Genomic DNA, 12,855 nt, shown 5'->3' with positions numbered 1-12,855 from the left:
GAGATCGTATGAGCATGTTAGGGTTTTTACAGTTTCAGACCATTCGATGTTTCGATCCGTGAGGATCCAACTATCCGATCGACTTGTGGTTTTGGCATATCGATTGTAGAAGTATTCCAGAGACATTGGGTGGTTTCGGATGTGGTTTCGCCTCGATTGGAGCCACTTTGGGGATTTTAATTCAAAACAGGGGTTTCGAACTTAAATCGTTTGTGAATTGTTGCTAAGTCGAAACCTTATGTGTTTAGGTACTTTACAGGCTTGTGTTGAGCGGACTGCAATGAATTGTGCTTGTCTTGGTTAGTGTGTGAAGATGCACCGGAATTCTGAGGTGAGTAATCTCACGACGTTCATTCACGAAAGGGTTTACCATATTGTCTTGGAGTTATGGGATTAACTGTGATAATAGTGGTATTAGTGGCATTCCTGAGTGGATGATCATATATATATATATATATATGTATTGGTGGAATTTGTGTGATGAGTTGGATGATTGCTATCTGTGTGATGACTGATGAAATTGTGTATTGAGTTATGATTGTAGGATATCATGTGTTGAGATACTATGGGTCTAATATGACCGTCTTAAGTGAGATTTAAGATATGGTAGCTTGTGTAGGAATATTTGTGTGGACATCAGTATGATGAATCTTTGTGATGATTGTCATGTAAAGCTTGTGTAGAAATATCTGTGTAGCTTGTGTAGGGACATCTGTGTGATGATTGCTATCTATGTGGTGACTAGCAATGAATCTATGTGATGATCGCTATCTGTGTGATGACCGGCGATATCTGTGTGATGATTAGTTGGATGATCGCTATCTGTGTGATGACCGACGATATCTGTGTGATTAATTTATGTGATGATCGCTATCTGTGTGATGACTGGCGATATCTGTGTGATGAATATGTGTGATGATCGCTATCTGTGTGATGATTAGTTGGATGATCGCTATTTGTGTGATGACCGGCGATATCTGTGTGATGAATCTATGTGATGATCACTATCTGTGTGATGACCGACGATATCTGTGTGATGATTAGTTGGATGATCGCTATCTGTGTGATGACTGGCGATATATGTGTGATAATCAGTAGGATGATGACTATCTGTGTGATGATCGGTGAAATCAATGTGATGATCAGTGTGATGACAGCTCGGTAGAGGAGTTGAATTGTTATTAAGTTAACAAAGATCGAGAGGACTGCTGTGATGGTCGGGGCTACCTACAGACGTCAGAGTGTGAGATTACGATGACTACTTTGACTTGAATTGCTTGACTTAATGTGACCTCCTGAACTAAATTATATGCAGGGGTTACTATGAATTGTTTTGCTTGTTTTGAACTGTGATTGCTTTGTTTCTTCTTGATTGTATTGATTGATGGTTTGATTTATTGTAAAAGCCATAGTGGTGACGAATTGTACCCTGTGGTGAGGATAGGAAGGTGATTCATTGTTTTCCACCTTCGATGTCATGTTGATGACAAAAGCTTCTAGTGGGAAGGGGAATGAGTGTGATTTTGAATTCGCCATAGTGTGTTAGGATGGCATCAAACATTGCTTGAGGAAGTCTTGTTTGACTTAAATTTGTATAATTGGATGCTAGGATTAAGGATCTGAGCATGAGGCTTTAGTCACTAATTGACTTACATAAACACGATATGGAAGGATATGGAATTGATGGCTGTAGGTGTAGGATATGTGCATATCGTTGTTTAGGTTGAGGTGACTTAAGAAATGTGTTTTGCTTTATGGTTTTGAGTTTACTCATACGGGCTTGCAAAAGCTTACCGGGTTTGTTGTGTGGCAACCCAGTATACTATTCAAACGGTGTAGGGGTTAATCTTGCAGGTCAGGATAATCAAGGCTGAAGTTGAGGTAGCGCCTTTGTAGCTTTATTGTGGGAAACCATCTTTGTGACTTTACTGTTTATAAGGACTACCGTTGTATAGTTAACTCTGAGCAACATTTACGTTTTATTTTGTTGTTGACAATTTAATTCGTAAGCTTATGTAATATGTGACTCTATAGAGCGGGTCAATATTGTCACAGTGGGTTTAGCGCATCAATATGTAATTGGTTTTAAAGGAAAAAGTTTACAGGTATTTTGTATTGATGGCTGAACGTTCACGCATATATAATTATGAGATTGTATATCAATTTTTATTTGTGTTAAAAATCAGGGGCGTGACAATATATGTGTGTGTGTTGTCTAATATATTATACATATATTATATGCATAAGTATTAATTAAGCAAATAAGCTTATGGTTAAATTTTCAAAAACCCTCCAACTACCACTCCCTCTAGAATTCCACAATAACAAGATTTAATAAAAGAAGGACAAAAGTGTATAGGAAACCTTTTTGTTTTTTTTTTTGGAGAACAAGTAAATAGAAAACCTAAAACCACTCCCTCTATAATTCTACAACAACAAGATTTAATAAAATAAGGGCAAAAGTGTACCTAAGTAAAGTTTTTTTTTTTAGAAGAATTTACACCATAAATGTGTTTTCCCACGTCCATTTGAGAGAACAAAAACTGATTTGCATTTTGCAGTTAATGCTCCTACGTTCTCTCTAACCTGCAAAAACTTCTATCGGCAAACAGAAGCATTTTTTGTTTTTTTATGATTTTCGTTTACATAAGGGGATTAAGGGCCATTTCATGAAAAAGGAACCAAAAAGAGAAATCGATGAAAGCTACTCAATTTGGTGAATTGGCCTTAAAAGATTTTGAGTGTTTTAGGAATGAACGATGCAATTTGGTTTACCATTTCATGTTTCTCGTAGTTAGTTTGTGAGGGATTTGAGTCATAAATTTTCCTTTTCATTTGTTTAAGGGATCTTAGTTTAACCATCGATCTGCTTAAGAGAATTAGTTGTTGCTTTATTTCTTAATTAGCATGTAGTTTGTTGTGTTTTCTATTTCTTCATTTTGGTGTATTAAAACATTGTTTGTATAATGTTGGCAGGATATCAGGTTTTCCTGGATCAACACATTGTTTGTCATTTCATAAAACATGGAGGATTTGAATCATAAAGTATGGTTTATAGACCCATTAGAAAAGGAATGAAGGACTACGGTGCCATGGCTCAGGTTTAATACATTTTTTATTCTGCCAAAAAAAAAAAAAACAAAGGTCTCCAATCTCTTTGATAACTTCATAGATCTTAATTTTTGCTTGAGGATGGTTGAGAACTGACATCACTTGAAGTTTAAGATGATCTAATTTTTATGGATGGTAATATAAGGTTTATGTTTACTGAATAGATACTTAATCTATTTATGTCAGTTTTGCAGCACCTTTGTCAGAGAGATGAAATTAATGAGCTAGAATTTTGTTTCTATACTCTATATGTCATGTTTCCATATTTTTTGATTTTGATAGTACCTCGGATGTATATAAGAGGTCTTTTTTTTTATTGTCAAAGATGTATGCAGGAGTTGGTCGTATGTTTATTTCGTGTCGTGTATAAGAATTTTGGTTGAATGCATTGTTTGATGAAATATTTTCTAGCTTAGGATCCTTTCACCTTGCTAGAGGTTCTTTTATTGCAAGATGATAGCCATCAAAGTGACTTCAATAGAGGAAGCTGGGTTTTTTTTGATGCTATAGAGGAAGCTGTTTCTTGATGCTATAGAGGAAGCTGGGTTTAAACTCATTGTTTCCATGGTGGTTGTCATTGGTGTCCCAAAAAAAAAAACAATGGCATTGAAATTTGAATTTGCAAGCAGGGACTTGAAGAAAACATCTATGATAAGAATTTTTTTTTTTGTGTCACGTGAGATGTATTGCAACCACATGTACTAAATATTATTGTTGTAATTATTGTATTTATTATTCAGTTACTTATCCAAGAATGTATTGCTATATTATTGGATGTCTACTTTTTTGATATAATATTGTAGTTGTTTAACACAAATTTGCAGTATGACATTTCTCATACTATATAGTGAAAAACATTATAGTCCACCTAAAGTAAAATATTTCAAAGGGAGCAAGCATCTTTTGAACTGATTTATAAATAGTTTTAGATCCGATTTGGGGCGTTTTTTTTTTTTTTTTGGTCAATCTGTTTATCTCTTCCTCTTCCTTCTTCCTTCTTCCAGCTCCACCTTCTACGACCTCCTCTGCGGCGTTCCCCATTCGCCACCTGCTTCAGCACCTCCCATAAACAAAGAAAACAGAGGCAAGCCATATACCCAAATCACTGAGTCTCAGAAAACAGAGAATCAAAGGCAAGCCATATACCCGAAACATAAACACCATTACCCCAAACCCAAATCGAGACCCAATCCAAAATAAATAATAATAATAGTAATAAGCAACTTAACCAGAGAGCTATAGTACGGTACAACGAAGCTTTGAGACGAAGAGAAGATGCATTACTGGGTTCGAGCTTCTTCGTCTGATTTCGCCGGAACTCTTCCCCAACCTCGCAGGCAAACCCTTGTCTCTCTTTCTCATGTTATGTATTATTAACTTTGGAGATTTTTCCATTTGAATTTGTCATGTGTTTGAATTCTCAGTGGTCACACTTCCGTCAACATTGGAAAATCCAAAGTGATCGTGTTCGGAGGCCTTGTAGAGAAGAGGTTTCTCAACGATATCGTCGTCTATGACATTGGTACTCACTTTCTCTTTCCTTACTTCACCCACAATTTTTTATTTTTGATTGAAATCGTTATCTGGGTAATTCATTACAAAAACATAAATCCACTGTCAACTTCATTTGATTGGCATGTTACGTTTTACTTTTATTAAAAATCAGCGGCATTTAGGATGCAAAATTTGAAGGAGAAGGAATATAGTGTAAATAATATGTATGTTATAGTTACAAGGGAGGGAAATGGCTCGGAATTCGAGCCGAGACGATGAAAGGAACAATGGCAAGGGAATGGAAGAAGTGGACTGTGTGTCATCTTGTTTGGGGATAATGATGGATCGGAATATATAAAGTGGGGAATGTGAGATTGACTTGGTTGAAAGTGGGATGATATGCAGTCATCAAATAATCCATGGTTTTCTAGTTTATTTTTAAAATGAATTAAAGTAATAAGGATGTAATTGATACCATCCATGTGGGATGTGCTTAGTTTTATGGAAATGGTAAAATTTGACTAATTTTCATGCCCTAAAGTCACACAAAATGGTAAGAGCTTTGTAGTAGAATATACACACAAGTAAAAGTAAAGAATCTCATTTCAGGCTTTTGATTGTTTCAGATAATAAACTATGGTATAAGCCAGAGTGCACTGGCGGCACTGATGGACAAGTGGGTCCAAGTCCTCGGGCATTTCACGTTGCTGTTGTGATTGATTGTCATATGTTCATCTTTGGTGGGCGTTGCGGTGGCAAGAGGTGTGTTCACATCCATTGAGTGTTCTACCTGCAAGATATTGTGCTATAATTCTATTAACTACCCACATGCTATTAACTATAAGGTTGGCCTATTCAGGTTAGGTGACTTTTGGGTCCTAGATACTGGTAAGTATCTATTTATTTTTCTTATAAAAATGTATTAAGAGTGATATGAGTTAATAATATACTTGGGTAATGCTTGTTTTGCCTCCTTTTTGACATGCTGAGGATAAATTAAATTTTTGTTTCTTCCAGATATATGGCAATGGTCAGAGTTGACAAGCTTTGGTGACTTACCCTCAGCACGAGACTTTGCTGCAGCTTCAGCTATTGGAAATCAGAAAATTATTATGTTAGCATATAATCATTGCATTTTTTATTTACCAATTGATGTGACAATTCTAGTATGTTTTATTAAGTAAAATGTAAATAAATGCAGGTATGGTGGCTGGGATGGTAAAAAGTGGTTGTCAGATGTGTATGTCTTGGACACAAGTAAATGGTTTTCTGAGTCTTGTTTGTAATTATTTTTAGTTTCTGCTTCATATTTGGTTGAGTTGATGCTTTATGAAATGAATCAAATGATCATAAAATTACTTGGATCTTTACTCTTCTTTGAACAGTATCACTAGAGTGGATGGAACTGTCAGTTACTGGATCACTGCCACCACCTAGATGTGGCCACACAGCTACTATGGTTGAAAAACGGTTGCTTGTCTATGGCGGCAGAGGTAAAGTACAATGCTGCCACTATGTTAATAATTGGTTATTCATTTCATTTTGATTTTGTTTTCTTTTAACAATGTTTGCCCAGATGGTTGCCTTCCGTTATAGTAAAGTAGTATAATCTATTAATGATGTCTATATAAGTATATAGTAAATGACATTTTTTATAATTGTTTTAATGATTATTTCTTCTCGACATTCCAAATTCTGGAAACCGATTTGTAGAAAGCAAGGGGAAAAAGACATGCTATTGGTGATGCTTGCTTTGAAAATTTTCCTTCATCCAAAGTTGTGTCATGAAACTCCTCTCGGATCAATATAGAATATGAGTGCTGGTTTTCTGCAAATTCCTGAATCCCATATAACCAATCTCCTTAAGGCATAATGAAAGTTAGATAATACTATTTTGTAATTCCATGGTATACTATGGAATTCTTGAGGGTCAGTTGAATTGACAGCTCAGATGTGTGATCCATATATCTAAACAATGATATCATTGTTCTGTAACATTATGGTATCTAAACAAAACTCTACTGTCTGACAGTCCATTTGATTACCAAGGATTGTTTGATTTGAGAGAGAGAATATATGACTTCTGTTAAGATGCTTGAGTTTATTTAAGGGGCTTTGACGGGTTTTTGCTGACATAATCTTGAATGTTGTAGGAGGTGGAGGTCCTATCATGGGTGATTTATGGGCTTTGAAGGGTGTAATCGCAGAAGGTTAGTAGTGATACTAATGGTTATTACTTATTAGTTGATCCCTTTTTCTACAGTTTCCCTTGGACTTTTCAAGATCAGTTTCGTTGTGGTTTCCTATTTCTAGTCTTGCCTTCTATTCTAGTCTTAAGATTATAGCCATCTTAATTTCCCTATCGTCGTAAATCATGCCATCCTATTAAAGCACCTGTTGAGATGATGCCTTCTGATATATGCCATGTAAATAACAATATTTCTACTAGACATTCCGCTGTGCGCTTAGATTTCTGATGTTGTACTTCAAGGATATGATTTGTGAAAACATTGATGTTGGATACTGTCAGTACGCTGATCCCCTACATAAGAACTATTTGTTCTGTAAAACCCATTTCACTTTTGTTCCTGTTTTTGTTCTCTGGATTTCCCTCTTGGAAGCTCACTTGAACTTTGTATTGAGATGGTGTGCAAGCCTGCACGTGTTGGACCATTTTTTTTTTTTGGTATATGGCTTTGGTGTTTTTACTATCACGACTTTCTTCTTGTTCATTTTTTCAAACTACTCAGCTTCATGAGTTTTGGTCTTATATAACTCAATTCAGACTATTATACGTAACTGCTCAGTTTCTTAGTTATTCAACTTGAATTTCTGTTTTGTCTTTGTTGTGGAAGGAAGAAAATGAAACACCTGGATGGACCCAACTGAAGCTTCCAGGTCAAGCTCCTTCTGCACGTTGTGGCCATACCATCACATCTGGAGGACACTATGTAATTGACATTTCACAAATTTTATTAGTTTTTCTGTCTTTGTTTTGTGCCTGTCAATAAACTGATGACAAAATGTCAATTAAGATTAAGATCCTCCTCTGAATTCACATAAAAAATGGAGAGTGGGAAATCCTGAAGTATTCATGAATTTGATTATCTAAAACCTTTTGTTTCTTCAATCCATATTACCCACACAAACACAATAATTTTGACAATCCTGTACCACTGGCAACCTGAAGTTTATATTTCTGACATTATTCATGGACAGTTTTAATTAGTACTTTGGTTTAGTTTATTTTGTAATGCAATATTGTTATTATGGAAAAATTGTATATGGTAGATAATTTTACTTAGGCTGACAGTAAATCTTAAAATTTGGGAGGTAAATTTGTCAGCTGCCCAATAGAAAATACCCTATCTCTGGGCAGGAAGACACTCATTTTCTGAACCATGGAAGTAGCATAAAACTGAAAAGACTTTTGCAATTATTGAATAAAATAGGATGTTTTCAACTGTATGTAAAATTTTCAGTTCTGTCGTTCTAGGGTGGGTGGAAGGATTTTAATTTAATAATGGTGTTGGAGATATTAACTTATCGTAGAATTTTTTTATTATTTATTTATATATTTTTATATTGAAGTTCACTCTATTTTGTTGATGTTCTTTGTAACTGAGTTCAAAAACCATTTATGCAGCTGTTGCTATTTGGAGGCCATGGAACTGGTGGCTGGTTGAGTCGTTATGACATCTATTACAATGACTGCATCATCTTAGACAGGGGTGAGTGCTTCTTGCCTTTACTCTCAAATTTTTAGCTGATACTGAGTTGACTATGATAATGTATTGACCATCCATCTTTCACCATGCTACTATGATGTATTTACTTGCTAGATGATACAGTAGACAAATGTATGAGTAACTGTATACAATGCCCCACTCCCCACCCAAAACACACATAAGGGACTAGAAAAAAGGGTGCAAAAGTAGAGTAATATCCTTCTTACCATGTGGATAGAGATTCTCTAATGCTCTTATTGTTAATTGGTGGTTCCCTTGTATACCCCCGTGTTTATTGGGTTCCACCTGTCTGATAATACATGTCTTGTGGAAATTTAAAATATTTTATGCCACACTTTCATCTCATGACGAGATTGCCCACCTGTCTTTGATAATACATGTCTTTACTTGTGGAAATTTAAAATATTTTATGCCACACTTTCATCTCATGACGAGATTGCAACATCTTTCACTTCTTTTGTGCATTTAATTATAATTCCTTACCCCTCTTTTTCCCAAACATTAAGTTTCTGCACAGTGGAAGCGGTTACCTACTGGCAATGAACCCCCTCCTGCTCGAGCATACCATTCACTGACATGCATTGGCTCACGTCATCTGTTATTTGGTGGCTTTGATGGCAAATCCACATTTGGTGATCTATGGTGGTTGGTTCCTGAAGGTACTACACAGTCTTCTTATGGCTTCTGATCGAACTCCTTTGCTTCTGGACCCCTTTTTATCTAGGATTTCATCATGACCAATCTTCTATGTAACTTGGTGCCTTTCAGTTGTAAAGGGCTCAAATGCGGCTGTGTTAGGTCATAGCCTCAAATTTAACTGAGCATATAATCTTCATGAACTTTGAGTCTTCAACTGTTTGTCTGTTAGGTCATATATATTACTCAAAAAAAAAAAAATCTAAAAAAATCTTTATTTTATCTTGATTCAAGTTTCTCCTGCTGGAGCACGTACAAATTCTTTCATGTGATAGTGCTTAAAATTGGACGTAAAACTTTGATCTGATGATTCCATAATGTAAAACAATACTGTGTTAGAGGGGTTATCCAAAGTGATGATGAGAAGGCTCCAAAATCATCTCTCAGTGATATCAAATTTAAAGAAAGAAAACTTAGAAGTTAAGTAAAGGAGAGAAACTGTTGTGCGCATCTTGGTATGGAAAACAATGTTGTGTTCCTATTATATATCTAAGCAGAAGGGAACTGTATTTCTTAGATGTTTCATGCAGTTGAAACCTTATTCTAACACATTCTAATTGTCGCATTTTGCTTGTTGTATAGAGGACCCTATTGCAAACAGGCTTCGTGCAACTTCACCAACCAATATTACCGAAAATAAGGATGTCATGATGGAAAATAATAATGTCCAATCTGAACTCAAGGTATTAGTGCTACTGCCTCTAATTATGCCGATCATTCAATATGATTTTGCCAACGGCCATACTGCCTTACTTCTACTGTAAATATGTGTGCTTTGAATCATGTCTGCTAACATCATATTGAGCTGGATTGCATGATATTAGAATAGGGAACTGTTCTGCCAAAATTTCAGGCATGCATGTCATATCTTGAATGGTTCCCTCAATTACTAGTACACTGCTAGATATTAACTTTTTGTTTTTGGGTTGGATATTAAATTTGTAAGTCATTCTCCTAACAGGAAAGCGAAGCAGAAGAATCTGCTGTCTCAGAATTGCGAAAAAGATTAGGAATATCAGTTTCTCTCCCTAGTAATGGGGTTCCTGTTGTGGATGAGTTAGAAGACAGAGAACTTACTGAACTAGCTTCAAGTTTGGTTGGAGAAAGAGATACCACTTGTGAACATATTTCACATATTCAGGTAGGATATTTGATCATCATTTAATCACTTTTAAAACAACAAATGTTCTCTATGGTGCAGAAAAGTACAAAATTACTTATAATGTATCTCAGGCACTTCGTGACCACTGGAGGAATTCTACTGCAAGGTTCATACCACTTAAAGAGCTTGGGCCTTTGCTTCGGGACTACCAACGCCAAATTACTCGTCGTCACCTGTAAGAATGATGTTTTACACCATGACTTGTTTACAATCAGCTAGATTGTCCTGTTTCTGTGGTTGTTTACAAAAGTCTAACAAGCTTAACCAGCTTGATTCATCGATGAACCATATTTTAACTTAAAATTTTTTTTACCTCCGCACATTCATTGCATATGAACCAGAATGATATCCAGGAGCACTCCAAATAAATACTTACATGTATTGCCCGTAAATTTTGTGGACTGTCACTTTCTAAACTTGGTTGATTAATCCTTCATTTGTTGGTGGTATTTGCTTGGCTATGATAGGGAGAATGGCGGATCTGATCCAGAGTTGGTTGAGTCTGGTTCTCCTGGAAAAGTGGCTTATGGTTTCTATCATATTAGAAATGTTAATCAGGTATCCATCATATCGTTATTTTGTGTAATCTAATTAATCATCATCTTTACCAGATGCTACTGATTTTTTTTCTTTTTGCACATCTGGTGTATGTACTCTACTGATCCTTGATATGTTTAAACCTTGACAAGAGAGCTTTCATCCATCTCTATTTATTCTCTCCCTTTATTATTCCGTCTTACCATGTTGATAATAGGGTGCTGATGATTTTCAGTTGCGTATGGATGACATTCCAAAGCTGCTGGCAGAGTACAAACAACTAAATTAAGGGAGGGACGTCCCTTTGGGTAAATTAGAAGAGGAGGAAAAAACAAAGCAAACAAAGCATTTCCTCTACAGATATTCTGACTTGAATTTTGCACAAAGCTTCCGTTGTGAAATATGAACTCATAACTAGAGTGGTGCAAAGACCTAGATGTCTACTACGGAATTGATGTGATGTAGACAATATCAGTACCATTTTTATAACCTCCGAAATCCACTGCTTTTATGATGTTTTATGAGTTACTGTACTATGTGGCTTCGGTTGACCTTATTAAGGTATACAGATGTTTGTATATTAAAATATATATATTCACATCCATAATTTCTTTTATTACAACCGATAAATGTCTTAAAATAAAATGAGAAGAGAATATAGCAGATGGCGGAATCCACTAATCAGCATTAGGCCATTTGTGTTCTAGCTCTACAATCTTTAGAAGCGTTTTAGTTTCCGCATCGCTCAGTCTCTCACCCAGTCCAAAGCTCGCAAGTGCCCTCCATTCTTTGCCAAAATGGACCACGAGATCACCGACTTAAGAGGCTTTTGCCTTGTTTGCAAGTCTTTTCGAAATAGTCTTTATTCTTAGGAGTATGCAGAAAAGAAAAAGAGTTCGATGGTGGATCCAAACTCATTCCAAAAAAAAAAACGCTATTCTTTAGGTTGCCTTTGCCTCCATCCGGCACTCCACAATGTAGTCATCTGATATTTACCCATCTTAGTATTAAATATTGAATTTCTGAGGAATGATAGAGGATATGGTCAAGATCAAATGCTTAAAGGCTGTGCTTAAAGGCTGTATCCTCCAAAAATAAAAAATCCCCTTGCAATACTCCAAAAATTAAAAACCCCCTTGCAATCCTCAAACAGATTCCTAGGTACAGGAGCAATAGTCCATGAAATGAATAGAGGTTTGTATAGCTTATTTAGGGAGTTTTGGACTGAAATGGTCTTTCATAGATTTTGAGTGCTATTTTCATCTTTTTTTTTTTTTTTTTTTTTTTAGTTTAGTTCTTTATCTTATACTGTGGAGAGATTTACCATTTACCCTTAACAAAAAAAAAAATCTATGTTTATTTGATACATGCTCAAATCTTTATCACCCAAGGTTTCCAATATTTAAAGCGATGTTGTCACAAGGGGATTGTATTAGGTCTCAGCTATGTATTATCTACATATATTGGATCAAGTCATCTATTTCTTAGATGCAACTTCATTGATAGATTGTGCAAAGCTGATTTAAACTTGGTGTCAGTTTTTTTCCCCTGCTATTGTCTCAACTTCTTTTGGTCTAATGATCAAAAGCCAACCGTGAACCTCCTCCAAACAGTTACATCTCCAGAATCTTATATGCAAGGTTTGGCAACTCTTTTGGTGATTGTGAAAATTATGCCACTGTAAGCTGCCAGTCTAGCACTCAAATAATTCTACTGCAAGGAAATGCTTCATCTTTGTATCAACTCAGAATTTTGGTTTTCCATGTCCAAGAAACAACAAAGCATTGTTGGTTGATGCACAATGTCCATGATGGTAGATTGCTAGTGTACGTACTTGGGATCATCTACTATATAGAAGAATCGATTGTTTCTTCTGGGGATATATGCAGAGTGTTACATGTAGTCTATACCACTAGGCAGGGCTTATACTATTTCTCAGTATCATATGGAGGTATTGAATTTGTAATTACAGATTTCAGTGTAAAATACTTGAATTCATTATTTATTTCATGCGCTTTTGGCAAAATAACAAATAGATAAATATATAAATAAAAGATCAATACATAGACAAGCTCAGCCTCATTTGCATGATTTGTTCTAAGATTC

At 35.7% G+C, this 12,855-nt stretch overlaps 1 protein-coding gene across 3 annotated transcripts; it reads left to right on the top strand.

The window, feature by feature from the left end:
* The first annotated feature begins 4,053 nt into the window (after positions 1-4,053).
* Positions 4,054-11,263, top strand: LOC112190800 (protein GLUTELIN PRECURSOR ACCUMULATION 3). 3 transcript variants are annotated; one of them, XM_040516990.1, is made up of 17 exons: positions 4,054-4,448; positions 4,536-4,633; positions 5,232-5,367; positions 5,465-5,493; positions 5,623-5,719; positions 5,807-5,862; positions 5,991-6,098; positions 6,759-6,815; positions 7,465-7,556; positions 8,252-8,336; positions 8,861-9,013; positions 9,633-9,733; positions 9,880-9,903; positions 10,012-10,191; positions 10,284-10,387; positions 10,680-10,770; positions 10,967-11,263. In XM_040516990.1, the coding sequence occupies exons 1-17, from the start codon at positions 4,387-4,389 to the stop codon at positions 11,036-11,038; spliced, it is 1,545 nt and encodes a 514-aa protein (XP_040372924.1). In that variant the 5' UTR covers positions 4,054-4,386; the 3' UTR covers positions 11,039-11,263. The 3 variants fall into 3 exon arrangements, with proteins under 3 accessions (XP_040372924.1, XP_040372925.1, XP_040372928.1); XM_040516991.1 differs by having other exon boundaries at positions 4,055-4,448; positions 10,985-11,263; XM_040516994.1 differs by lacking the exon at positions 9,880-9,903 and having other exon boundaries at positions 4,055-4,448.
* Positions 11,264-12,855: the final 1,592 nt, after the last annotated feature.

The sequence above is a fragment of the Rosa chinensis genome, chromosome 1, assembly GCF_002994745.2.
Source record: "Rosa chinensis cultivar Old Blush chromosome 1, RchiOBHm-V2, whole genome shotgun sequence".
In the NCBI taxonomy this organism is placed as follows: domain Eukaryota; kingdom Viridiplantae; phylum Streptophyta; class Magnoliopsida; order Rosales; family Rosaceae; genus Rosa; species Rosa chinensis.
Note: the sequence above shows the minus strand (reverse complement) of the source record. Positions and strands in the feature narration are given on the sequence as shown.

Excerpts from the sequence above, each read along its gene's own strand:
- LOC112190800 (XM_040516990.1), top strand. The coding sequence starts at position 4,387 with ATGCATTACTGGGTTCGAGCTTCTTCGTCTGATTTCGCCGGAACTCTT. Across the intron at positions 4,449-4,535 it reads ACTCTTCCCCAACCTCGCAG|TGGTCACACTTCCGTCAACA; the intron begins GCAAACCCTTGT and ends TTGAATTCTCAG. Across the intron at positions 10,771-10,966 it reads ATATTAGAAATGTTAATCAG|GGTGCTGATGATTTTCAGTT; the intron begins GTATCCATCATA and ends TGTTGATAATAG.